Source organism: Canis aureus, chromosome 28 (genome assembly GCF_053574225.1).
Source record: "Canis aureus isolate CA01 chromosome 28, VMU_Caureus_v.1.0, whole genome shotgun sequence".
NCBI classification, from domain to species: domain Eukaryota; kingdom Metazoa; phylum Chordata; class Mammalia; order Carnivora; family Canidae; genus Canis; species Canis aureus.
Genome location: NC_135638.1, coordinates 38,592,330 through 38,616,843, shown reverse-complemented (window position 1 = coordinate 38,616,843; position 24,514 = coordinate 38,592,330). Strand labels below are relative to the sequence as shown.

The following is a 24,514-nucleotide window of genomic DNA, read 5'->3' as shown; positions in this document are numbered from 1 at the left end:
GAAAAATCTGGCCATTATCTAGGTTCTAGATATGAGAGATGGAGTGGACTGAGGAAAGCAGCATGTATTACATGTGCCAGACTTATCATAGATCTTTCCAGATGTTTTCTCTGAGTACAAAACCCATTCTCTCAAAATTCCTGGAGATCATATAATCTCCTGAATTTTGAAATGAGAGATTTTCCACAATATTCAAATTAAAAAAAATATTTCATGATATTCTTTTTATTTCTATATATGGTATATAAAACTGGTAGCTTACAATAAGAAATATTTCTCAAAAAGTAATCCCTATGTTTTTTATAGACTTTAATTTTGCATTACTTCAAGATATGTTAGAAAATGAAAAGATACAAGATCTTCAGTATGTTGAAGGGTTAAACAAACTAATTTGTTTTAAATTGGTGATTTCTCTGCCAGGGGTGTGACTACAGGTTAAAAGTGCTGAAGTCCTAAGTGCCTGACTGCCTTATTCGGAGAAATTCCCCATTCAGGGCTCAAGAGCAGTAAATTGCTTAGTGTTTCTCTGAGGAATCAGCTGGCATTCCCCGGTCTCTGCAAACTGGACAGCAGGTTCCTTTCACCAATTCAAGACTAGGACATGGAGCCGGTGGACAAGTCTTCACCACGCAGGTGACCTGGCCACTCTGAAAAGCAACATTCAAAGATTATTTCCATGTTCCTTACACTGGAACTATCTTTTTAAAAGTTTCTTAAAGTATGTAATCTGATTGGCTGACTATCTTAATATAAAAATTAACTGAAGTATGAGCTAACTTTTACATGTAGTTCCTATTAATGCTTTATTTCTACATTTGCACCATAAAAAAGTAAGGCTGGATGTACTAGACTATAAAACATTACCTCCCAATCTGTAGGGCATGGGATGTGGGAAAAGGCAGGAGTGATTCATGTCAGCTCTGCTCAAAAAACAATAAAGACTGAGCTTTTTCCTTTTGGTGGATACCATGATAACATTTTTAAATATTTACCAAGTGCTTTCAGGCAACATTTGTAGTGAGCCTGACTGGAGAATAAGGAGATGAATTCAAGACCCATTTCAGCCTCTGCTTACTTGTGGTGGTCTTGGGCAAAGCTCAGTAAACATCCTGAGTGTCAGCTCTCTCAATGATTAGTGAAAATGTGAAAAGCTCATATAACATTTGGCAAGTGCTCATTAGATAGTGGGCCTATTTACATCAATAATCAGAAACCTCAAAATCTCACGTCAATATCTTGACTTGAAAAATATACCTAGAATCTATTCACAAAAAGAAAATCTTTTTCTTTTGTGAATTTTTCAGGTATATCTCAACCAGCAGGCTAACAGAAGTAAAAGAAGAGGAGAAAGATGGAAAAACTTCTAGCAGCACACACCTTACACATACAGCTAATGCAGTCTTCTTTCATCCAGTGTTCATTGTCTTTTCTTCGAATCCCTTTATCATCTGTGCATCCCGCCTGCCTGAGGCGTGCCTCCAGCTTGTTTATCTAAAAGAGGAGGCGAAGGAAAGGAAAGTGGGAATTGAAATAGTACCAACAAAGCAGATAACTAACACAGTTTGATCAAATGCCCTATTCTGTAAGCACACACCTAGAGGGCAAAAGAAACTTCAAAGCCAACATAATTTTTCCTAGCATTATTTTTTACCAAAAACTTAATGAATCTGAGTCATCCAGTGTCTAAGCTAATACATAGTTCCCTATATATGGCAAAATGTTAAATATGGATGTAATATCTGAAAGAAGTCAGTTATAAAAGAATGGAATTAAAATCAAATGAATAGAATTACATATTTGAAAAGAATCTTAGTAAGCATTAATATTAATTCAACAAATCAATATTTTATTTAATTTTTATACTTAGGTTATCATAAACAACATTCCTTGAACAAATGTTTATTAGACTTCAAAGATAAAGCAAATAATCCAGGGTCTCAAGGAGCTTAAGACTTAGTGGAATAACAGACCAATAAATCACAGTGCTAAGCCAATTAGATAATGATGATATATCCGATGCAGAAGAAGAGCAGAAGACAAGCTTCTCCCAGTTCTGCTTCAGGAGGTAAGGGAAGACCTCAATGGGAAAAAGCATTTGAGCTGTAAGTAGATATATGACAAAATTATTCAGGAGAACAAGCAGGGAAAAGGCATATCAGACAAAAGGGAAACTTTGGCCAAAGCATGGGGACCACAAACAGGTCAGGAATATAATCTGCTGTGGAGGGTAAAAGGCACAGGGGAGGTGTTGGTGAGAGTCAAGGCAGCAAGAAAACTAGGACCTTAGCAGTCCTATAAATTAATTTAGATAGTATAGTCTCTAGAGGATGGGGAAAAATGGCAGTGATCACATAATGGCAATATGAAGACAGACTAGTGAAAGCAGAGAAAATGCAAGGAGGTCCACATGGGCTCAACAGAGAAAGGAGGATGTGAGAGTCAGGAAGAGACATTGAGTAGGTGGATGTGTTTGGTTGGATTGGGGTGGGGAGGGAAGAGAGAACACAAGATGACTCCAAAGTTCCAAGTTTCATAAGGTGCGTAAAGGATGGTGATGTTCACCAAGATATATCCTAGAGAATGCATTACAAAAGAGTAATGATTCATAGAGAAATTAAAGGTGCTTAATTGAGAAGAATTTTAGAAAGGATGAAAATAATACAGTTTTACAAAAGAAGCTAAGTCCAAGAGCATTGAATGACTTATGAAGGTTGCAGCTGCAATGCTATGGGCTGAACTGTATCCCCCCAAATTCATACGTTGAAGCTCCCAATACCTCAGAATGTGACAGTATTTGGATATAAAGTCCTTAAAGAACTAACTAACTTAAAATGTGGTCACAGAGATGGGACCTAATCCACTGTGACTGGTATCGCTGTGAAAAGTGGAGATTAGGGTCCAGACACGCTGGGAAGTCTGTGTGAAGATACAAACCAAGAAGAGATACCATAGGAGAAACCAACCCTGTCAACATCTTGATCTGGGGCTTCCAGCCTCCAGAACTGTGAGAAATTATTTTCTGTTGTAAAGCCACCTCACCTGTGGTAGTTGTTATGCCTGTGCTAGCAATACATGTATCATTAGGGATAGATCCCATATTACCCATATTCTCAAAAGACCTTTCTAGTGTATATCTAAGAATCATTATGATTTATCCTCTAGTGACTGTTCCTTTCAGATTCTCTGATTTCTGTTATTTGGTTGGAAATGATATAATAATTTCAAATACTTGACCATGACTGTTTGTTGACAGAAACATTGTGCCCAAGAAAAATAAGGAGACAAACAATAGACCAGATTAGATGTCTTAAAGACCATAAAAGCAATGATTTGTTTTTAAATGGTTATTGAGCACCTGCTATTTGTCAACTAGTCCTAGGAGAAACTACAATGATAAATACTCCTGGTTTTCTATTCTTAAGGATTCTGCAATGTGGTGGAGGAGAGGGAATTTGTGCAAAAATAAATATGAAAGAAGCCCAGATGTTGTGTGCTATAAGAGTATATACATAACCAATATGGGATTTCAAGGGATTATTTTTAGAAAAATGGAATGGGAAAGGGAATAATCAGGGAAGAATTTACAATTTAAATGGTACTTGTGCTAAGCCTTAAATAAAGATGGCATTTAGAGAAATGGTAATGGTAGTTACCATTAATGGTAGTTTTTATGCACATGGGAATATGGGTGAGAGGGACAGTACATTTCAGCTAGAAGAAAAATGTGTGAATGAAGTAAATAAGAAGGGAGGATGAAAAGTGAGTAAGTTTGGAAAAAATTATGGAATATGAGAAAAAAATTATTTGGAAATCAGATAAAAAGATGAGTTAGGACTGCATTTTCAAGAGCCAAGAATACCCATGAACTTGGAATTCATTAAGGAGGCAAAAAGTCTTGATGTAAAAGTAAACAAACAAATAAATAATATTGATTTTGTAAAATATTTTACGACATTTGAGTTGAAGTAGGATAGCAGAATGGCCTTTGGGGATAATTTAGTTTTACAGTGCCTACACGTGGGAAGGCACTGTAAAACTCATTATTCATTATGCAGTAGGATTCTTACCCGTCCAATATATGCCAGCTAAACACTGATGAACTAAAAGACTAAATCTCTGGCTTTATGTAAGCAATGATGATGGAGATGATGATAAATTAAATATTGGGGGGGGGGGATGATAAGGTTTTACAACGACTAGATGTGGACTAAATTAGTCATTCCCTGAGCAGAGTCATGAGTGTGAGAAATGAAAATCATAAAATTCTGTAGAGATATTAGTGATTATGGCCTAGAAGACTAAGACCAAAAAAAAAAAAAAAAAAAAAAAAAACCACAACAACACTTTTATTTCTAAATATACTGAGAACATGAAAACATTAGGAAAGTTGAATAAGTTCCAAAAAATAAAGAGTAGAACAATTCTAAGATATAGAAAAGATATTTACATGGTAACTTCTGTTGTCAAAGAGAAAAGTATTACAGAGGAAAAGCAAATAGACAAATGATAGTAACACATCTATTGTAAACTTCAGGCACTTAGAACAATACTGTATTTTCAAGTGACAAAGAAATTCTTTAAGGGAAATAGTCTGAGAACTGTCTATGTACCATAAATATAAGAGATAGAATGCACGATAAAATTTTGGTCTGGACTTAATTACAAAGTCTTGAGAATAAGAGGCTCTTTGATGGGGAGTCAGAGAATATGCTGGATCATAACTTTCCTTTCCCTATTTTCCCATGTACTTATTGCTAGTATATCAAAATACAATTTATTATTGTATGTTTATCTTGTTTATCTTTTATCCTGTGACTTTGATGAATTTGCTTATTAATTCTAAGAGTTGTTTGGTAGATTTCTTGCAACTTTCCAAGAGGTAACTATATCATCTGAAAATAGTTTTCTTTCTTCCTTTCCAATCTGTAGATGTTTTTCTTTTCTTGCTTTATTGCACTGGTAGGAACTTCCAGCACTCTGTTTAATAAGAATGGTGAGAATGGGCACCCTTACTTTATTGGCAATAGTAGGAGGAAAGCATTCAACCTTTCACCATTTAGCTTATTAATACAGTGGGTTACATTAATTAATTGATTTTGGAGCATTAAACAAGCCTTGAATTCCTCAAATAATCCCCATTTAATTATATAATTCTTTTGGTTTATTGCTATATTCTCTGTTAAAAGGTGTCGCATGCATATTCATGAGGATATTGGTATGTGGCTTTCTTCCTTTGCACTATCTTTGCCTAGTTTTGGTATCAGATTAATACTACTTTCAAAAATGATAAGTATTCCCTCCTCTACTATTACTGGAAAATTGTTAATTTTTCTTAAACATTTGATAAAACTCTGACATTTGAAGCCATCTGCACCTGAGGATTTGGGGAAGATATTTTTTTTAAATTAATAATTCAATTTCCTTAGCAGTAATAAAGCTATTCAAATTATGTATTTCATAATTGGGTGAATCACAGTGGTTTGTGCTTTTTAAGGAATTAATTCTCTTGATCTAGTTGTCAAATTTAGATGTGAAGATTTTTCCTTCTTTCTTCTTGCCATGAGTATATTTAGCTGTTAATTTTCCAGGTTCTTGAGGTAAAAACTTAGATTATTGATTTAAAAGGCATTCCTTTGGGGCACCTGGTTACCTCAGTGGTTAACCATCTGCCTTTGGCTCCGGTTGTGACCCCAGGCTTGGGATTGAGTCCTGCGCCGTGCTCCCCTTATGGGCCATGAATTATCTATCATTGGATTATCATTGACTGCACTTTTTCCCACAGATCTCAGAGAAGAAACCTAGATGACTACTCCCTAACTTCTTTCCTATTATGGTTCTGGGTTAGTCTACCAATAAGAGGCACTCATGTAAGATTGGAAAGGAAAGCAGTATTATTTTCAAGCACAGTTGTTAACAGGTATATAGGCTGAGCTTGAGGATTCTATGAAATTGCTAAGACTCCCTATGGCTTCCAGGTGAGCTCTTGTGAACCAAACAGCTTCCAGCACCTGTTTCTATGACCTCTAGGCCTATCATTCTTCCCACAGTTGTGAAAACCTATGACGTCTTGACATCTTGTATTAAAATCCATCCTATTTGGAATTACTAGAGGAGTTTCTCTTATTTTCACCAAAAGCTGATTTATACAGTACATCCCCTTGGGACATAAAATAAGCTTACATTTTATTTGTTTTTTATTTTATTTTATTTATTTTTTTAAGATTTTATTTTTAAATAATCTGTCCACCCCATGTAGGGCTTGAACTCACAACCCCAACTCAAGAGTCATATGCTCTACTGACTGAGCCAGCCAGGTACCACCCCCCCACCCCATAAGCTCACATTTTAAATTGAATGTTAGTGTTTCATCTTTCTACTGAAATTTTTAAAAATCAACTGCAAATTTTTCATAGGAAATAATAAAATACTAAAAGAGAAAATTCCCTCTAAAATTTCATTAAAATTGATGTGGTATTCCAACTAATCTTACGTAAGTACATGCAAATTATTTAGTGACATCTGTGTATCTCCACAGTTCTATTCATTGGTATTCAAAATTAAGCATTTTTTTCTGAGTTGTGTCATAAGGTCTGAGATCTGGTCATGTATGACCTAATATCTGAAAAAAATGACTCTGAAAACTTAGGTCCATATAATAAAACAAATAAGCTCCATTTTTTTGCTACATCATGGCCCTAGAAATTGCATCAAAATGTACAGAACATCTTATTTTCTTTTTTTTAAGATTTTATTTATTTATTCACGAGAGACACACACACACAGAGAGAGAGAGAGAGAGGGAGAAAGAGAGGCAGAGACACAGGCAGAGGGAGAAGCAGGCTCCATGCAGGGAGCCTGATGTGGGACTCAAACCCGGGACTCCAGGATCACGCCCTGAGCTGAAGGCAGACGCTCAACTGCTGAGCTACCCAGGCGTCCCAACATCTTATTTTCTATAAACAAATGATATGCTTGCAAGATAAGTTTCTAGCCTATAACACTTTAAATAAGTTCTAGCTCTGGTTAATAATATGTTATAATGACAGAGGTGTAAACGCCATAAACCTCAACCATAAGGTAATAAATATCTGTATGATAGGCTCCTAGAGAAAGAAAAATTATATACATAATACCAAAGGGTTGTGGAAAAAGCATATATCATATGAAGACTACAATTCAATTTTATTATGATCTTGACATTTATACAAAATATAGTATATGCTTATTTTATTAATTTAATTATTAAATTAAATGCAAACTTATCTGTCTTATTTAACTTGAATAGAACTTGAAATAAATGGTTTAAGAGATGAGATTTGAATGGCCTTGGTTTCTTTTAAAAAACCTGATGGTTTGACTCTGGTTGTATGTCTTATTTTACTCTATGTTCATTCAAAAAGATACCGGGGATCTGGGAACTTGTTCCAAAGTTTCAACTATTATTTATAAAATACTTACTGTGACCTAAAACAATTTGAACACCTGAGTAAGAGTTTAATTTTAATTAAAGGTATCAATTCTTATATAGCATCTCATTGTTCATTATATAACACCTCTACCCCACACACACACAGACACCCTCTACAGACTATAACAAATTGAAATAATTAAATGTTCTGAGTGTATTTATGGCTCTAGTTATCTCTACAATGATCAGAATCATATTTAAAGGGTAAATATAATTTACTATAATCCAGTGATTACAAAACACCTATAACACCATGGAATTTGCAGACCACTTTCATTACTTTGATTCTATCACAGTTAAGGGACAAACATTAATGAATATCTTTTCTAGACATTCCATAATCACCTAATGAATGTAAATAATCAATAATGGAAAATGTCAAGACTGGCACTATCTCATAATCCCGTAAACATAATGCACCAAGCGTTAGAAAGTAAAGATAGAAACTGTGGCCAATAACTGAAGGTTGGAACCTTTTGTCATAGACAAGGGATGGGTCTCAAGAATAACAATGATCTCCTATGTGATGAGTACCTCTATCCTGTTTAATCTCCTTCTTCATTGTCTTTAACTTTACCATAAGAAATACACATGACTTTATCTGGATGCTCATCTTTCATAAAATAAAGAGTTTTGTTTTGTTTTTTTATTTATTTACAGAATATATTGCATTGATACTAATAAACAAAGCTGCACACACTGCACAATCAGGAATGTCCTTCTTAGCTAAGAGGATACATTTCAAATTAACATGGACCATTAAAACTCAAGTCTTTATACAGTAAATGACAAATTAACAACAAATGTTAATTTCACAAATCCTCATAATCTGAAAATATGCTTTTCCTCTGAACTTTTGTCTTCATTCTCCTGTCCACCTCCGAGTGCTTCCTCCTTTGGTCATAGGTGTAGTTTCAGATGCTCCCTCAGAAAATATGCTCAATTTATCTCTATGTTTCAGTCTCAACTCTTTTTTTCTTTTTTCAATCTCCTTTACATGATCCAGATTGAGTTCTGACATGAGTCAATATTTCCCAATGCTGGTATTATGTCATATTTATGTATTCATTCAATTTTTATCTGTCAAGATTTTGCTGGGTGTAATTCACTGTGTGCACAGCTCTGGACACTAATGCAACCTCTTTCCATCTGTGTGTCCAGCCACAGCTCAGAGAGCTTCTAACTGCCTTTTCCATCTTTGTTCACTCCTAATATACCCTTTATATTCATTACACATTCAGAACTTTTTTGAGTTCAAGAAGGAAGATTGGTTGTTTTTAAACAAATACCATGTGTCAGACACTGAGGATCCAGTAGTGAAACAGTCCCAGCTATTAAGAAATTTACAATGTAATATAAGAGACAGAGCAAGTTAACAGGGAAAAACACTTTTTCTTGATACATTTAGAAATATGTGCTACTTCAGGGTTTTACTGGACACCTAAGAGGGCCAGCTACTGCAGTCTGGGGGTATCTGGGATGCTTTTAATCACTACAGCACATATCAAAGATGAAATATCACCGACATGTAGATAAAATTGGACTAAAATGTTGCTTATGGATTCTACTCATGTCTGCAAACCCACAAAATAAGCTTATGAAAACAATTTGCTGTATAAATAAATGGACTAATGTTTAAATTAACAAGGCCAACCTTCTGCAGCCCAGCGCTGAAGACCTTCTCTTACCAGTATAACTTCTCTCTTCTTGACACATAAGCTCACTGCAAATAAAATAGAGGCCCCTGGACTCAGTGGTGTCCCAGCGTTGTAGGTCACTCCAACCATTCCAAGATGGAATGACCTTTACCTTCAAGAATAACTTCACACTTTTCAGATTTATGCTCACACTCAGATTGTACAAGTGACTGCACATGTGGGTATCTGGTCACAAGGAAGGTCACTGATAGGGAGCACACTGATGCGAACCACGACTGCAGCCAGCCCCCCAGGGTAGCACACTCAGCAAACAGATAATCTTGCAGGTATGTACAAGATAATATGTTTATGTTCAAAAGCAATAGTAATATGTGAAGTTCACAAAGTGCCTCTGCCATAACATTCCTGAAAGTCCAGAGGACAAAATTTACTCAGAATGGTTAAATAAATTGCAAAGGTCAGATAACTTGTGAAGGCAGAACTTCCTGGTGGCAGATCCTGGGTTCTTCTCACACCCCCACAAGGTTTTCCTCCCTCAAGGCCTTAATGGTATGAAACAAAGCATATGCTTTGCAGTGACATTAAAGTTGAAGAAGGAGCCAGCATAGTACCATGCCGTGAAAGAGATCAGACTTCCATTTCTGAAGAAAACCATCTAATTGTCATTGTAATACAAGCCAAATCTCTCATTGACTCGTTCCCAAATTATAGAAAAAATTAAATAAACCATGGGCCAGAACAACTGAGAAAATAAGCAAAAATGCAGAGGAGTGTGGAAATTTCATTTTTAACAATAGCTTTTTCAGAAAAGGAAAGCCAGACAAAGCAGTAATACCTAAGAGGCTTGTCTGGACTCCATTTCTATATATATATAATATATATATATATATATATATATATATTATATATATATAAAAGAAAAGTATGTGTTGGCCCATTATAAATTATCTACATCCACAGAGATGAAGAAGGCACTCAAACATAACTATTTAGAAAAGCACTGAGCAGGAACTTAGAAACCCATTGAGCAGAGAGCCTCCATCACTGAAACCCTGGGTATTGAAGACACTGGTATTTGGTAGAAAGGAAGTAGGTTTTACCCAAGTGCTCCTTCACTCAATTCAACTATTACAAGGAAACTCTCTACATAAATAATAACTCCCCATTATTATTGTTATTGTTGTATTTACATAGTCATTGGATAGATTTTTCAAATATAGTTATTCCAATCTATACAATAAAGGCGTGTTGGTTAGGGGAAAAAACAAACCTGTTCCCTGAGAGCTTTAATGGTTTTTTGAATTTCCACCGCAAAACTGCTGAAATCTTGGGCAAATTTTGTTTTTGCCAGAACTGTCATATTTTTACTATCTTCATCAATGTACAAGTGATCTTGCTGCCTGTTTACACAAAAAGCAAATAAAATGCTGTAAAAACAGAAGTTCCATGGTAAAAAAAAAAAAAAAATCAAGAAATATTCCCCAGGCATTGGAATGTACATGACATTGTGACTCCTGTTCTGTGTGGCCATAAAAAGATGTGACTGGAAATATAAATTGAAATTAAATGACATATAAGAAGATAATCCAGAGGGATCTCTGGTGGTGCAGCGGTTTGGCACCTGCCTTTGGCCCAGGGCACGATCCTGGAGACCCGGAATCGAATCCCACGTCAGGCTCCCGGTGCGTGGAGCCTGCTTCTCCCTCTGCCTATGTCTCTGCCTCTCTCTCTCTCTCTGTGACTATCATAAATAAATAAAAATTTAAAAAAAGAAGAAGATAATCCAGAGAGTCACATCTGTTTCACATATTTTACTTAAAATGATAAAGAAGTATTTCTTAGGAAATAAAGGGAATGCCATGTAGTATTACTTATCTATTTGACATATTATTTAGATCTCAAATTTTGTCTTTTGCTAAAAATTGTTCACTTTACAGTGACAAATTAAATATTATATATTATATAGCATCCAGGTGGGAAAGTTCCTTGCTCTATTATAAATTCATAGCAAGAACTAAATTAAGATAAGAATACTAGTCTGGCAAAAATCTAATCTTAAACCAGATGCAAAATAGCTCAGTATTGTTGATAATAAAAGGAAATAAAAAGTCTTGGGCTGAATTTAAAATAAGATTCCTAGAGCCTAACTAAAGCTCTCAAAAGACAGAGGTAAATAATGAGTTTGGGAAATTGAAAGTTCCATCCATGATTACAATATATTATTAAAAATATTTATATATAGATTTGATTTAGTTGATATACTATTCATGTCTCAAGTTTTCTTTTTTCCCCCAAATTTTGTTAAAAGTTCTTCTTTGTGAAGAAGCTATTGTAACTTTCAAAGTTGTTCTGCTTTGTTCTGCTTGACATATATCTTCTATTGGTCAATAAAAAAATGGCTTGCCAGACACAGTACATTCTAAGAATGTGTAAAACAATTCCTAAGTGGATTGCTCCACCCTAGAGGCCATATTACTTTATTCAACGCACCCAGCTGTGCTGAAAAAGTCTCCAAGCAGCCCTATTTTTCAGATGAGAATACTGTAACTTAGAAAGTTGTCAATATGTTCATATCATATAGCCATCAAATTGCAGAGCAGGATGCAAATCGGGATTTTTAAAGACAAAATTTAGAAGTCCTTTCTTAATGTAGTGACATGGACATGTTAGGCCTGATCATATTTGTGTTTTTAGATAGTGCAGAAGGAGAGAAGATAGACAAGGATACCAGTTAGGTATTGGGGGTGATGAAGGATACCAGATTATTGGGGGTGGTGAAGGGAGCTGAGGGGGAGGATGGAAGGAAAACATAGACATGATGGATGTTGCTATATTTTAAATTTTTTTATTTTAGATTTTATTTATTTATTTATTTATTTATTTATTTATTTATTTATTTATGAGAGACACACAGAGAGAAGTAGAGAGACAGAGGGAGAAGAAGGCTTTTCACAGGGATCCTGATGCAAGACTGGATCCCTGGGCTGGGATCACACCTTGAGCCGAAGGCAGACGCTCAACTGCTGAGCCACCCAGGTGTCCCGCTATATTTTAAATTCTAATTAAAAACATAATGCTCAGCATAGAATTTGTAAGAAAAAGAAATAAAATTTATCACGTTAAACTGATGTTAATTCATGAATAGTTTATTGAAAAGATAGCTCAATTTGTGACCAAGAGAGAATAAATACAAGAAAGATTGATGTGCAGAGAAAAGTAAAAGTGAAATCATAGCCTGAGAGATCTGTGCACATTGAGTGAAGGGATTTGGCCCTCTTTGGTCTAAGCAAGTCTTATATTAAGCACAACAGAAATATTTACAAAAAGGTTACTGAAGTGTATATAGTTAAAAGACAGAACAAACCTTTTTACTATCATATCAACAATAAACAACAAAGCTCTGGGAGCACATGGAACAGATTTAGTTTCCTTAGACTGGAATTTAAGGCCTTTCTCTCTCTGCCTCAATCTCCTTTTATTTTTTTATTTTTTATTTTTTTAATTTTTTTTATTTATTTATTTATGATAGAGAGAGAGAGAGAGAGAGAGGCAGAGACCTAGGCAGAGGGAGAAGCAGGCTCCATGCACCGGGAGCCCGACGTGGGATTCTATCCCGGGTCTCCAGGATCGCGCCCTGGGCCAAAGGCAGGCGCTAAACCGCTGCGCCACCCAGGGATCCCTCAATCTCCTTTTATAGAACATTCTTCCAGAATGCTCTTCATGCCTAAGCATTGAACACACCAGTCCTTGAGAGTCGGAAGCTTTACCATTCTCCAAACACACCTAACTCTTCTTCCCCCTGCCACTTTGCTCACTGTTTTTTCAGACTGGGAAGCCTTAAACCTTCATCAAAATCTTACTATCTTTCTTAAGGTATGACCTGTGCATAGGCTATGTAAGCCCAGTAGGATTATCCACACCTTGTTCTCAACTACATAACATTCTAATTGGATTTCATATCAGGACTTACATGAACACTTTGTTTAAAGAGCTGATATTTGTATATAGTAGCATTTAAAAAATATATGGCATAAAGTAGCACTGTTTGCTATCCTTTTATGGAATGCCTATAAAATGCCGCATCCTACATTACCATTAAGTGCTTTACATATATATATTTCCAACATAATAATCCCATAAAGTCAGTATTATTATGACCATTTTACAGCTGAGGAAACTGAGACTCTGAAATTTGACATATTTGTGGTTATGCAGTAGTGGAAACAGGGTGTGAACCTGTGCCAGAATCTGAAGCTTCACCCATCCCTCTTATCAGATGGCCCTACCTTCTCTCCTAGACTATAAATCTTATAAGACAGAGACCATGTCTTGTTCATTTCTGCAGACTTCACAAATTCTCACTTGTGATTGAGTGCAGGATCTCCAAAAATGTATTTTGAATTTGACTGAATTATAATACTTAGGAGGCTGCTACAAAGACAAAGTTAGTAGTTTATGGTAACAAAGTGTCTTCAATAGTATTTTTCCTAGGGAACTGTGAATTACAATGTTTTTATATTTGTTTCTCATAATTTAATTATACAAGCATCTACTGAATATTTACTCAGTGAGAAGGAGCTATTGCATATACCCATGTTCAAGTCATTGTTTCTATTTTCAGAAACTTCCAAGACAATTATGAGGAGAAACTTTGTAAAGAAGTAATTATAGATGAAGCTTATATGTAAGTGTCACAAGAGATTAATCTGAGATCCTAACAGATTTCAAATGAATAAGACTGACATTTCTTGATTTCCTAGGGGTTCAAAAATATTCCATCTTGGTCACAAATTAAGCCTTCCTTGCAATACACTATACATGAATTAAACTCAACTTAACTTGACAAATATTATTACTTTTCTTAAAACAATATGCTGACTTTCCTATTTTTAAAAATAATTTAAAAAATAGCAATACCCATAACGTGATTTAAGGAATGAAAAATAATATTTACAATGTACAATTTTCTATACTTTATTGAGAAATAGTTATTGTGGAGCATGCCCTAGATATGCTTTTCCAGAGTGAAAAGGAATCCGTATTTATTACAAAATTCATTTATTTGTTCATTGTTGTGTAATTTATCCTACACATATATGAGTCAACTATGGTTTCTATAAAGCCCTCAAATTGTATATCTGAAGTAAATCTATGATAAATATCCCAAAGAAATTAGACATTTCTGTACATACCTACTAATTAGATCACTTAACTCTTTATCTTTCTCATCAGGATAGCTGTATTGAGCAGAGCGTTTCTTTCGAGATTCTTGCGTGAATGTTCTGAACTGTCCTCTACTTCTACAGTCTGTGGGGAAAAAGTATCCACATCAGCATAGTGTGAGATTGGCATCACCTTCCCATCTAAAGCATCTGTTTAACTAGGGAGGGAGATGGACAGCTATTCAGTCAGTTCAGTATTGCTAAGTTATAGGTTTCTGGTTTTGCATGTGGCTCCATCTCTGTTTTTGCCAAAGGCAGATGAGACATCAAGGAAATTTGCAAAATCTGTAGAGACTCCACAGGGAGAGCAAGCTGAATCAGAGCAAAGACACTGATCACAGGGTACATTTTGTTCACTAAAAGACTTGACAATGGGGAAAAGAACAAAAACATGGTAGACAGAATGCTTGAAATTCTGAGCTCCTCAAATTACTTTATCAACACCTGCTACCAACTTGAGACTATTTTTTTAATGACCTCTACCGCATAACAATGTCCATGTAGTTAGTTAACACTGCTGCACACTTAAAATGGTTAGCATAGTAAACTTTCTGTTATGTGTTTTTGCCACAATAAAAACACATGAGAATGTTATGAAAATTTTTATATAAATATGAAACAAGAAATTCTCTTTAAATTTCATCTGAAAACAGTTGCATTAGAAACTAGGTACACTGAGGAGAAGAAAAACAATAATGCAGGAACCTACCTTTCCAGATGGTAAAACTACTATATATCAAACAAACAAAAAAAGAAAAGAAAAGAAAGAAAGAAAAAAGAAAAAAAAAATTTATTTATTTATTTTAAAAAAAATTTTTAAAGACTTTATTTATTTATTCATAGAGACACAGAGAGAGAGAGAGAGGCAGAGACATAGGCAGAGGGAGAAGAAGGCACCATGCAGAGAGCCTGACGCGGGACTCGATCCAGGGTCTTCAGGATCACACCCTGGGCTGCAGGCAGCGCTAAACCACTGCGCCACCAGGGCTGCCCAAGAAAAGAAATTTTAATACCGGTGGAAAAAACAGATTGAAACGGAACATGATAACCATCCCAGAGCATTTTACTCTGAACTTCAGTCTAAAAGATTACTCTGGACAGCATATATTGGAAGGGAACAAGGGATTACCCTATAGCTTTTTCTGTGGGCAATAAGCAAGTTATTTCTTAGGGAAGGGGAAGTAAAGACAACTAATCTGCACTTTAGCATAGATAAGTTAAAATCAAGAGGAATATGTCCCATGATAGCATATATTGGAAGGGAACAAGGGATTACCCTATAGCTTTTTCTGTGGGCAATAAGCAAGTTATTTCTTAGGGAAGGGGAAGTAAAAACAACTAATCTGCACTTTAGCATAGATAAGTTAAAATCAAGAGGAATATGTCCCATGATAAATTGTTAAGCAAAGCTGAAGATAAAATTTAAGTTGATTTTTTAAATAACAAAAAACTGCAAATGCTATAAAATTAGACACTAAATAAAAGTAAAACTTTATTATACAATATGAACTCACCAATATTAAAACATATAGAAAATAAACTGAAATGACAATATGCCAAAATGGAAACAGTGATGTGTCTAAATCATTGGATATAGTTGTTATTTCTTTTTTTTCTTATTCTACCTCTATCCTTTGTTTTGTCCCAGTTTTCAATAAGAAAGTCATAATTTATATAATTTTTAAAAAGTAAATGTGGGTGGCTCAGTCAGTTAAAAATCTCCCTTCAGCTCAGGTCATGATCTCAGAGTCCTGGGATGGAGCCCAGCCTGGGGCTCTCTGGTCAGTGGGGAGTCTGCTTCTCCCTCTCCCTCTGCCCCTCCACCCAGCTTGTGCACTTTCTCTCTCTCAAATGGATAAAAAAGATCTTTAAAAAGAAAATAAAAACAGTAAATATAAGTAAGCAGAAAGAAATGGGTTATTCCAAAGTCTGAGTCACTTCAGTGGAGTGAGCAAGCACTGGGACAGACTATGGACAATCAAGGAGGAACGTGGAAGAATGTGGAAGTAAAGTAAGTAAAGTAAAGTAAAGTAAAGTACATTACCCAGGGACAGAGATGTACTCAAGAAGGATGGTATAACTCTTGGCAATAACAAACTACCACAACCGGGCAAGCTTTGCCAGTGAACTGCTGGGAAATGCATGCTGCTGAAAATGTTTCATGTATTACTTTTAATACTATAGTATCCACGTGTTATAGATACATCTATGTAATATATACTAATGGATCTATACATGCCTACTTTTACACCATCACCTCAACCTAGCACCTTATCAATAACTAATAATCCATAAATATTTGCAGATCTGGGTGAGAAAAAATAAATAGAAATGAAAGCAGAAAGAACACAGCTAAAAAATATAGGATTCAGTCATGTAATAAAATTTAGCTTTTCTATTTCTGAACAGTATATAATTTTTGTGAATAAATATTTATGTGGAACTTAGACTAAGCACTACAGAGAAAGTAAAAATAAGTAAGGCCTGGCTCTTGGTTTTGAAGAATTTGTAAGTGGAAAAACACAGCATTTCCACTTAAGCCAAATATCTCCCCTTCTAATCTCCATTTAAAAGTGAAAAAGTATAGATAGTAAAGGGGCTGCAGGTCATTTACATTATCTTTTGTCTTTCATTTACTTTTTAGGAAGACAGAACTTTAGAGTTTATTTTAAAGCACCAATAGAATATGCAAGGTTATTTACATAAAACCCAAAAGCAGAGTTGCTTTGTAATGTAACAGGTATATAGTGATGCGCATATGTGAACAGAAACATAAAGAAGCACTCTTCCCACCCTTTCCCACCAGAGAATGAGTGCTGAGAGTGGGGTGGGCAACTCACTAGTGTTACAGTGACCATGCAGCTCTTTTAACGTGACAGCTGTTTCATTCCTGACATTTTTTTTTTAATTCACCTTGGTATTCATCCCTAGTTATTGCTGAAAAGGCAGAGCATCCTTGACAGCTGAATGTTTGGCTCTTATGCAAACAACATTTGAATTTAAACAGCATGTTAATTTGGTAGGTGCTTTGGTTTTTACCTATGCATATATATCTTATGTAAATATGTATATACACTTGTTCAAACTCTGTTCTTAGGCCTAACATCAATTATTAATTTGAAATTTTATAATAACATGTGGTGGGTATTATTATCCTTACTGGTAACTTGAAATTAAGAGAGGTTACATTACCTTCTTCCAGGTACTACAGCTATTTTTTTCTAAGATTTTATTTATTTATTTGAGAGAGAGAGAGAGCACAGAGAAGGAAGCAGACTCCCTGCTGAGCAAAGTGCCCTATGTGGGGCTCGATCGAAGGACCCTGAGATCATGACCTGAATTGAAGGCAGACACTTAACCAACTGAGCCACACAAGTGCCCCTGTACTACCACTTTTTATGGAAGGGTGAGGATTTGGATCCAGACATTTTTGTCTCTAAAGTCCAACCTCTTAACTGCTACACTACAGCAAGGAATGAGAAAAATGGAAGAGTAAAACTCCTAGATATGTGGTTTATTCAACTTTGGAATAATGTACTATTTGTTAACTGAATGAATGGATGAGTGAAAGAATGGATGGATGAATGGATAAATGAATGAATGAATGAATGAATTAATTAATAGATCTAGAGTGGAAGATAAAAGGAGCTAACGAATTCATATTGGCTCAAAAATACTGTCAATTTTCTGGTCTACATATGACTTGGTGGTGGGGGATGAAATAAACACAGTAGATACTATTTCAAGACACCATTAGGAGGTGTGATGAAGATAAAGCAATCTGACTCATTTTTAAGAAATATAATGCAATGTGTGTATGCATAAGTACTTGTAACTTCCCATTCAGTGCAACCTTACTTGACCCCCCAACCCATTCATCAGCCTATGAATGAAATCCTAGATGTTTACTGGGTCAAACAAAATCCTTCCCACACATTCTTCTCTCTCCAGCCTCATTTCTCTCTAATATACCATTCATGACTAATCATCCATCTTTATTTGGTCTCTCTCACCTGAGTAACAAACATCACAGGTGTCATGCACTATCTCTAAGAAGCCTTCCTGAACTGCTAAAACCAGGTCAAATGGAAATTCATTACATTCTCTTAGCACTGTGTACATCTGTCTACTCTTCTCCACTGGCTAAGGAGATAGCAGGAGAGGGCTCTGTCCTACCTACCAGTTTATCCTCACCACATAATACAGCACCTATACATGAACCACACTGAATAAATATTTTAATAAATGAATGAATGAAATCAAAGAGGCCAAGTCATTATTTTAAAATATCCAGTTCTTTGTTCTTTTCTGTTTTTAAGAGTTTGATTGCAGGAATCAAACTATCTGAGTTCATACCAGGTTTTCCACATTTGAAATACATTACTTTGGGTAAGCTATTTAAACTTGTCTCCCCCCCCCAAAAAAAAATAAAAATAAAAAAAAAATTAAAAAAAACCTTGTCTCCATTCTCTCATCTGTGCATGAGGATAATAACACAATTTATCTCATGGAGTTGGTGAGAGAATTAAATGAGTTAAAGGAAGTAAAGCACTCCAAAAGAATGTCATCCACAGATTAAGCGCAAACGTGGCTCTTATTTTTGGAATAAACTTTAGAGAATAGGATAACTGACTTATTTAGTTCATAAGAAACTTTTCCATAATGTCAAAGTTATAAATGTTTTTGTTCATAAGCACAGAACTGGCATTCAAAAAATATTGTTGAATGGATTAAAATGTAAGGTAATGTATTTGTAGACAGTTTTTCAAGGTAATTCCAAATGAGCTTAAAAAACAATTTCCCCGAAAATAATTGGTATAAACACGTCAGGACTTTTTTTTTTAATTTACATTTATTTATAGTGAAAAAAATAGCACAGAATAATTTGCAGAACTTACATAAAAGCAACAATATGCTATTTAAAGGTATTGTCAAATTAAACTAGTAGAAACGTGATGTCAATTTATGGCTGTGAGTACTAAAAAATGGAAAGTTTATTTCAATAGGTATGTAGATTGCAATCATGTCCCTAAGAGTCCTCTCCAAACTCAGATCCCACCTGGTCTAACCCAGAGGTGGACACATGGTAAGGAGACATGTCAGTCAAGGAGTCCTAGACATTAATGATTAATTTAACTGAATCAGAAGATTCTGCAGTCAAATGCTCTGCCCCTGAGCTATACCCCCCGAGAATCAGAAGATTCTGAAGTCAACAAGCTGCTTTAGGCATAAGCCTGGATATTCTGATATGTTGGAATAGACTGACATTCCTTGATTCAAGTTGGTGAACTCAAGCTACAGTAGCTCAGATAATCATGCTTGTTTCGGTGAACTGATCAAAATTTTGCAAGTATGGAATATCTGTGTCCCAATGATGTGTTCCACATATTAAAAATATATCAATGATGATAGGCTTAGAAATTGACAAAAATATATGACATTTTGTTTTTAAGTTATCAATACTTGTTTCTTAACACTTTAGCACTTCTTGTGGCAAGAAGAGAAAAAGGAAAAAAGTACAAAAACAATTTAAAGAAACATAAAAATAACAATTTTGGAGAGAGTTTCAGAACAACTTTATTCAATGATATGGTTTTATGTTGTATTTATATAATACAACAATCAAATATAATTCCTAGCACCTGTTTCCTATAGAGGAACCAAGTATATTAACATTCCTTATCCTTACATGGTGTTTTATCTGAATTAGTGAGCAATACTGAACCGTCCCCACAATTGTTTTTGAAGGGAAGGGTAAGAGCAGAAAACTACAGATATTTCTTCATTCTCTTACCAGAATTATGTTTTCTTTTTACTTTACAATTGCATTATCTATTGCAGTGTAACAAGTTACCACAAACACAGTGGCTTAAAACAACACAAATGCATTTTTATGAATTGAATTGTGCTCCCCTGTAAGTCCTAAGCTCTAGTACCTCAGAATGTAACTTTATTTGGAAAAAGGGTCATTGCAGATGCAATTAGTTAAGCAGAGTTCACACTGGTTATAGAGTGGGCCTTAATGCAATGTGAACTGGTGTCCTGGTAAACAGGGGAAGTGTGGACAGATATACACACAGAAGTAGGAAACCACATGAAGATGAAGGTAGACATGGGTAATACAGGAGAAGCCAAGGAAAGCCAATAATGCCAATACTACCTGAAGCTCGGGGACAGGCAGGGAACAGATTCTCTTTTATAGCCTTTTACAGCCTTTGGGGTATGAAATGAAAGGAGACCTTGTCTCCATTAATGCTTAGCCTCCTTAGATATCTACAATCTTCCTGGTCTCCAGAAAGCTAGGACAATAAATCTCTGTTGTTCAAGCAACCAGCCTGGAATATTTTCTCACGGCAGCCCTAGCAAACTAAAATGTTAATTATTCAAAACATGATTTCAAATATTAATTTATTATTAAAATAGCATATGAAGTTAAATTTATATTAAAATATAACATGAATATTAATATTTAATAGAATGTTTCACTTAATTTTCATTACCTCCCTGACAAAATATTTGTTATAATGATTCAAAAATGTCTAAGCAGGGGCACCTGGGTGGCTTAGTTGATTAAGCAGCTACCTTTGGATCAGGTCATGATCTCGGGTCCCAGGAGTGAGCCCCTCATTGGGCTCCCTGCTCAGTGGCGAGTCTGCTTCTCCCTCTGCCCCTGCCCCTGCTCATGTGCAAGTTCTCTCTCTCTCAAATACATAAATAAAATCTTTTTTTTTAAAAGTCTAAGTAACAGTTTTACTTTAAATCTAATCACTTAATTTTAGAATAGTTGAATTGGGAATATTACATGTCAATTTTGCTCATATGAATTTGTTTTTCTTGTGATATAGCATATAATCAACTTTTCAGAATTTTCCATGGATATTTGAAAATAAAGTTAAGTTTAGTATATAGGGTACAAAGTTGGATACATCTATTATAAATTGATCTCATTAATAATATTCAAATATGCTTCCATTAAAGTGTGCTAAATTGGGATACCTGGGTGTCTCAGTGGTTGAGCGTCTGTCTTAAACTCAGGCCATGATCCTGGAGTTCCAGGATCAATTCCCGCATCTGTCTCTCCAAGGAGAGCCTGCTTCTCCCTCTGCCTGTGTCTCTGCCTTCTCTCTGTCTCTCATGAATAAATAAATAAAATCTTAAAAAAAAGTGTGCTAAATAGATTCTAAGTTATTTCATATATGAAAGTTCCTAACTATGACACATATAGAGTGTGAAATGAAAGTAGACCTTGTCTCCATTAATGCTTTTCTTTCTTAAATTCAAATAATGATATAGACTTGAAACTGTTGGATACATCTAAGAATTTTCTACATTTAATAATTCTCTTAATACACTGAAACTTCAACTATGTCTGAGTCTTACCAGCTTTCTTTAATTTTTGCTTATGGCTCATTGGTGTTTCCTTTAGTATGTATATTGTTGATTTTATTCCCCTAGTGATCTGTAGGGCATACATCCTGTTTTTACTACTAAGTAACTTTATATTTAATGGGAGCATATTTGAAAAGAAATTTCACTAATTATCAAGTCAATACTAAACTAAACATTAATAATTCTAAATGTAATGAGAATTTTTAAATTGTATAGTAATACTAAAAGGAACTTGGCTAATGGAAAAATCAATTGTTGGTATTAAAAGAACTTTTCCTAACTTAATGAAACTGTGCTTATTAACAACCTACATTAAAAAATTTTTTTTAGAGAGAAGGAGCATAAGTTGGGTGGGGGGGGTAGGGGTGGGGAAGGGCACAGGGAGATGAGAGAGAGAATCTTAAGCAATCTCCTGGCCCAGCACAGAGCCCGACACGGGGCTCCATCTCACAACCCTGAGATCACGACCTGAGCAGAAATTAAGACTCCATATCTAACTGATTGAACCACCCAGGAACCCCAACAACCTACTTCTGATATGGGAAGATTCAGAATGCAGAATGCTGTATTTGGAAGATAATTCAATATCCTCAGAACTTATGAGATGTCATTTAGTAGCTAATGTTTTTTGCTATGTGTAAAGTCATATTATCAGTAGAGTTTGAGTCATTAACTATATCACCATTTGAACATATCATATATTGTATCATTTCAGAGCTGTTTAGTGCCCCTTATCATGCTTATGAGGTTTGTTCTTACCTTGATTTCAACAGCTATTCATATAAGATATTATGTACTCGCAGAACCAAAGAGAGTGGATGTCCTATGGTGCTCAATTAAAAATAGCAACAACTTTCAAAGACAAACCTTAGAACACTGTTGCAAATTAATTGGTTCATTAAAGCTTTATAGGAGTTGCTGAAATCTTACTTCTTTAGTAATACTTTGAAGGCATTTTATAAGTTAAGCATGAAACAGCCATAACATGAAATATTATGGTAATAAAATCAGTCTCTTATGGAAGAAATTAAACTTTCATTAGTTTACAAAAACATAAGCACAATTTATTTGAACTAAAGTCAAGAGTAAACATAAATATATTTACATTTGTATGTAAAATATACTGTATTTAAAATTACTTGATGCTTTAAAGACAGAACTTAATGTAAACTATGCAGCTGGATATTACAAGACCAGATGGTTCCATAAACCTCAGTAGAAAATATACATCTGTTGGCTCTTTGTAAAATTGTTTTATTTGAAAGAAGTTTTATTTGATCAAGTGGCATGGTGTCTTAATATATCATCTGTATTAGGTGTTATTGTTTATTTCTAAAATGAGTGGAAAGTAAATCATTTTCCATTTGATACTCAAAGAGATGTTTTACACTCTATGTAAAATCAATTTTATCAGTAGATTTTGATTTATTTGATCTATGGCACAAACAAATGTGTCAATTATAGAGTTTGCTGAAATAAGAAGATTGGTAATAAGGACTTTGAATATTGTTAGTTTCATCTGTGATGTTTATGATATTGTGCAAACTCTTGATCTATTGATTAAATGATATTAAAAGCTAATTTAAAATTGATGTTAAATGTCAAAAGTATTGCATTAACAATTTGTTATCATAGGATTCTAAAAGGGAAGGTCATCCAACTAAAGAAGTGTTCCCATATTTACCTCAGGTAAAAAGGAGGAGGAGGAAATTATGGAAAGTATAGAGAAAAGATTACTAGCTATGACATTACAAGGTAAGATAAGAAGAACAAAAATAAAACATGGACTTGGAATTAAGATGTCTGCATTCTCTCCCCAGCTCTGCTAATAGATAGTGATGGCAACTTACTTAGACCTTTTCCTTTTTTGCCTCCTAATCTTAAAATGAAGTGGGTTTTTTTGTTTTGTTTTTTGTTTTTTTTTTCCCAAATTAATGATATCTTAGGTTATCACTCACTCTGAAGACCTAAAACTCAGATAACTAAGGGAAAAGAACCTGGAAATGTAATGTGAAATGCTTTGTGCTTTGTGAATTGTGTTAAGTGACATAATATATTAAATCTCAAAATCTGAGAAATCTTGCCTTACCTTATATGCTGGCAAATTAAGATTCCTAACTTTCTTATTAAATTCATTCATTCTATCATTTACTAATCTCAATCACTGTGATCTTTAAGTACAACCCTTGTGAGGTTTCCATGCTCTTTTCCTTAAAAGCAAAGCAAATCAATCAATACTTTGAATAGTTGCTGCTTAGAAGATAGCTTCCACAGCAAAGGCTCTGTTCTGGACCTCTTTGTTCTTCAGGCTTTTCTTTGTATTTTTTTGTAAGAACTTACTGTTTTCTAGTACATACTTATGGCATTGAATTGCCACTTTTCTGCTGGCTAAAATAAGAATAGCACCAAACCAAGCAACTTATTCATCTGATAATTATCTCCAACAACTGGTCTAATGTTTATATATACTCTGAATCAAGCTTTAAGTTGTTTTGAGGTAATATAGACACGTTGTTGAATGAATAGCATTTCGTCATGTACTCAGAAAAACAGAAACCTCATGAACAGTGGATAAAATAATCTTTGACTAGAATCTTCATGATTTGAATTAGAATATTGTTTCTTAAGCCTTATCAATATTAATCATTTCAGGGTGCTATATTTAACTCATAGCATCCTATTTTTGTACCATATCACTTGTATCAAAGGCATACATCTGCGTCATGCAAGCTTGCATCCAGAACCAGCATACAGCCCCCACTTGGCCTCTTCCATTT

At 34.8% G+C, this 24,514-nt stretch overlaps 1 protein-coding gene across 10 annotated transcripts in view; it reads right to left on the bottom strand.

Moving 5' to 3' along the window:
- Positions 1-209: 209 nt before the first annotated feature.
- Positions 210-24,514, bottom strand: part of PXDNL (peroxidasin like) — a 429,362-nt gene continuing 405,057 nt past the window's right edge. For 5 of the 10 annotated variants that reach the window (XM_077876968.1, XM_077876971.1, XM_077876970.1 and 2 more), the window contains 4 exons: positions 14,319-14,433; positions 10,397-10,526; positions 1,378-1,491; positions 210-647 (listed from right to left, as the gene is read on the bottom strand). In XM_077876968.1, coding sequence (XP_077733094.1) covers positions 516-647; positions 1,378-1,491; positions 10,397-10,526; positions 14,319-14,433 — 491 coding nt within the window. In that variant the 3' untranslated portion in view covers positions 210-515. Of the gene's footprint in view, positions 648-1,377; positions 1,492-10,396; positions 10,527-14,318; positions 14,434-24,514 lie in introns of those variants that run through there. The other 5 variants (XM_077876969.1, XR_013367442.1, XR_013367443.1 and 2 more) reach the window with 5 other exon arrangements.